The sequence below is a fragment of the Poecilia formosa genome, unplaced genomic scaffold (genome assembly GCF_000485575.1).
Source record: "Poecilia formosa unplaced genomic scaffold, Poecilia_formosa-5.1.2 Scaffold404, whole genome shotgun sequence".
Lineage (NCBI taxonomy): Eukaryota > Metazoa > Chordata > Actinopteri > Cyprinodontiformes > Poeciliidae > Poecilia > Poecilia formosa.
In genome coordinates, this window is record NW_006800343.1 from 287,307 (window position 1) to 291,397 (window position 4,091).

Genomic DNA, 4,091 nt, shown 5'->3' on the forward strand with positions numbered 1-4,091 from the left:
AGTTCTACACCACCTGGTTCTACACCACCCAGTTCTACACCACCTGGTTCTACACCACCCGGTTTTAAAGTCCTTAAACTGGATCCCTGTAGCTCAGACAATACCATAATATTGTAATCACTGAACAGTTTTTGCTCCACAATAAGTTAAAAATCTGCAGCTGCTCTGTCGACCTGCAGATCTGTTTCTGCTTCTGGTTTTTGTTCTTGTTCTGGTTCTGGTTCTGCTCTGCATCAGAACCAGAACCAAACATGGAGAAGCAGCATTCAGCTTCTATGCACCACAGATCTGGAACAAACTTCCAGGAAACTGAAAAACAGCTGAAACCCTGAGCTCCTCTAAATCCAGACTAAACCAGCTATTAGAGCTGCTTTAGAAACCTAATCAATGAAACAATAATCAATAATCTGATGTGTGATGTTGTTCGTTGTGTCTCTATGATTTTGTGCTTTTCTGATGTAAAGCTCTTTGAAATGTCTTTTTGCTGAAATGTGCTACAGATAAAATTTGATTGATTCATAAAATCTTCGGTGCTGAAGGAAGTTTTGCGTTTTTAACTTCTGACATGTTGGAATGAAAATATGCTAATGCAGGGTTTCCCCCAGAAAACTTGCTCAGCCTGGTGGTCGGGATGCCGAGGCGGTCCACCGTGTTTTTGTATTAAAAGATGTTAAGGTGACAGGAAATTGAAAAATATCATTATATGTTACGGGAAAACTTCGCCAGTGAAACACCACTTAAACCCACAACTAGTCTTTAAAACAACAAATCAAAATATACAATTAAAATGAATATCAATTATTTGCACTTTTGTTTAATCCAAATTAAGTTAGCAGCTCCATCAGGCCCACAGGGCTTCTACTTCCCCTCTCTCAGATTAAATCCAACACATCTGGTAGAGGTGCTGATGTTTTTAACAACAAAAGGGGCCCCTAAATCAGATTCTGCTCCAGGCCTCATGCAGCCTTGGACCGGCCCTGCATGATGAGGTAATCTACTGCACTACGCAGAGATGCGCAACAAACGGGAGATTTAATTCAATGCTGCTAATGTGGCTTTAGTAGCTCCTCCATTTCGTGTCTGTTGAGTTTTTAATAAGCGTCACAGAAAATATTCTGGTTGGTCGAGTTTATGGGACGAGTTTCTCAGATCTCCGTGCGGCAGCACGCAGTAACTCTAAGTAGACAACGCATTTGATATGGTTTGATGCTTTGAGTAACCGGAAAAATACTAAAAATAATAATAATATAATATAAAATCAGCGTGATGCGTTACAGACAGGACAGTGCGAAAGCTCCTCACCAGGCTGAACCTGCATGATCAGGTTAGCGTTGGTTCCTTAACTAACACACCGGCCAACCGGGAACACATAGATGAACTTGATCAGTGCAGGTGCTGGGCAGCGTGTTGAGATGGAAAAGCCGCACAAAATTCTTTGTTCACAAATATAAATCATTCTCATTGCTCGCTCAACACACCTCTGAAAGCGACTACAAATTAATCCTGCAGTTCACGTAGAGCTGCACAACCAGAGCTAACCAGAGTGGTGTTTAAAGTCCTACCTTGATCAAAAACTCTGGAAAGAATCATAATTCCTCACAGGGGGTTGATGTAAATATCCATACAGGTCAGCCTGTGTCCAGTTTGAGTGACAGGAGGCGCGCAGGATCCGCGCTGAGGTAAACTTAATCCAGCTACTGCAGCGCAGAGGCGCCAGCGGTGTGATTGGTCCGGCTTTAAATGCAAACCATAAGGCTACCTTAAACATATCTTTTAGGAATAAATCTGCTCCGCAAGTGCAGTGAAGCGCTCAGAGCAACAGAGGCGCTAGCAATCCGGCTTAAAAAAAGAAAGAAAGAAAAAAAAAACGTTTTTTTTTTTTTAATTATTAGTTTCCTAAAAACATAAACAAGAAAGGCTTAGCCATCCTTAGTAAAGGATGGCGGTCCTCGCCGCAGCCACCCTTTACTTAGCGGCGCTAGTAAAAGATGGCGGGCGCCAGGCCTATAATACACTGGGCGAAACCCTGTAATGTTTACATTATTAATTATAGCTAATTATGGCTCTGCTGACATTTATCTCAAATATACATGCAAACAATAAAGATCAAAAATTGTTGTTGCATATATTATGTTAGCATGCTATCTCTAAAGTTGTGTCTTTATTAAATATTAGCAATGATATACTGTTAATGTTAACGTTCTAAAAGCTAATTGTTGTGAATTCATTTAGCATTTGGATTTTAAAATTAGCATTAGCTTTCCTACATTCACCTCCTACGTCAGGTTTACATAGCCATAGCATGCTAATTTTAGCAGTACTGTTAGCATATTAACATTGACTTTTTTGGATTTTAACTCAAAGGTCTGATGTAGTCCTTTATCCCAGCTTCACCACTCTGAACGAGTCAGCAGTTCATGAACTGCTTAAAGCTGTGTGTTAGTGGAGGGAAGCAGCTGAAGGTCAGTCCTGTAAGCCCCAGCCCCAGTGCCTACAGGTGGGCTGGGCCAGTAATGGGTGTGTTGGTTGTGCAGCTGAAGGCAGTGGCCATCGATGGAGACCTGGGCCCGGTCCATCAGGACAGCGTGCAGTTCGACTCAGAGCTACCCGAGTTCAGGTAACATCCAGCAGCTTTTGTTCTGAAAGGGTGTTGCCGAGGCTTTTATTCTGAAAAGCGTCTTTGTTCAGGACTCATGGAGGAGTTCACATCCATCCTGACGGGCTGACGGTCACCTCACCTGTGCTCATGTGGGTCAAGGTGAGATGGTTGACCTGGAGCTGAACTGAGATCAGCTGACCTGGATCATTCTGCCTCCTGATTGGCTGTCTGTCTCTCAGGCTCTGGACCTGCTGCTGGACAGGATGAAGGCGGCGGGATTTGGGTTCTCCCGGGTCCGGGCACTGTCCGGTTCCGGCCAGGTGAGTTTCTGTGTTCTGCTGGGAGTGGGTTCTCCAGAACCGGTCCAGAACCCTTCCTCTTTCTCTTCCTCCTCAGCAACATGGTGCCGTGTTCTGGAGGACTGGAGCGGCTCGGACTCTGACCCAGCTGGACCCGGGTCAGAACCTGCACCAGCAGCTGACGGTGTGTGTGTGTCCTTGTGTGTGTGTGTGTATGTCATGATGGAGTGTGTGTGTGTCCTGACGGTGTGTGTGTGTGTGTGTGTCCTCAGGACAGCTTCTCAGTCCAGGACAGTCCCGTGTGGATGGACTCCAGCAGCGGGCTGCAGTGTGATGCCCTGCAGGAGGCAGCAGGGGGCGCCATGAGGCTGGCAGACATCACTGGATCCCGAGCCTATGAGGTTCACCTGTCCACCTGTCTGTGTTTCTGCTGGTCTGTCTCTCTGTCTGAAGGACATGTCCATGTCCTCCTGCAGCGCTTCACAGGAAACCAGATCTCCAAAGTGCGGCAGACCCGACCGGACCAGTTCCAGGACACTGAGGTCAGAGCTACAGCAGTAGGCCCCGCCCCTTTAGGTCCCGCCCCTTTAGGTCAGGTGTTGTCTTCCTGTCTCATGTCCCCTTTTGTTTTCAGAGGATCTCATTGGTCAGCAGCTTCGGGGCGTCTCTCTTCCTGGGTCGCTACGCTGCCATCGACTACAGCGACGGTACTATCTGACCTCTGACCTCTGGTTGCTCGCATGACCAGAAAGCTTCTCTGATTGGTCCATCAGGTTCTGGGATGAATCTGTTGGACATCCGGGACAGGATGTGGTCTCAGATCTGCCTGGACGCGACGGCAACGAACCTGAAGCGCCTGCTGGGAGAGCCGTGTCCGTCCACTGCTGTCCTGGTAACTGGGTTAACTGGTTTACTGCTCTTTACTGGTTCCTTCCTGTCCCTACTGGTCCTTCTTGGTGTTGCAGGGCCCCGTTTCGTCCTTTCTGCAGCATCGCTATGGTTTCTCTGGGAGCTGCAGCATTGTGGCGTTCACTGGAGACAACCCAGGTGGGTCAGAGCAGGATGACTCAAACAGCAGGGGGCAGCGCAGGGACAGCTAGGAACAGTAGGGGGCGCTGCAGGGGCAGCAGGGGGCAGCGCAGGGACAGCAGGGGGCGCTGCAGGGGCAGCAGGGGGCAGCTAGGAACAGCAGG

The 4,091-nt window shown here is 47.7% G+C and overlaps 1 protein-coding gene across 6 annotated transcripts in view; it reads left to right on the forward strand.

Moving 5' to 3' along the window:
• Positions 1–4,091, forward strand: part of xylb (xylulokinase homolog (H. influenzae)) — a 10,987-nt gene that overhangs the window by 2,462 nt on the left and 4,434 nt on the right. For 2 of the 6 annotated variants that reach the window (XM_016663138.1, XM_016663139.1), the window contains 8 exons: positions 2,535–2,617; positions 2,689–2,758; positions 2,839–2,919; positions 2,996–3,082; positions 3,171–3,299; positions 3,375–3,440; positions 3,533–3,605; positions 3,672–3,945. In XM_016663138.1, the coding sequence (XP_016518624.1) occupies positions 2,535–2,617; positions 2,689–2,758; positions 2,839–2,919; positions 2,996–3,082; positions 3,171–3,299; positions 3,375–3,440; positions 3,533–3,605; positions 3,672–3,945 (863 nt within the window). Of the gene's footprint in view, positions 1–1,939; positions 2,463–2,534; positions 2,618–2,688; positions 2,759–2,838; positions 2,920–2,995; positions 3,083–3,170; positions 3,441–3,532; positions 3,606–3,671; positions 3,946–4,091 lie in introns of those variants that run through there. The other 4 variants (XM_007576311.2, XM_016663137.1, XM_016663136.1 and 1 more) reach the window with 4 other exon arrangements.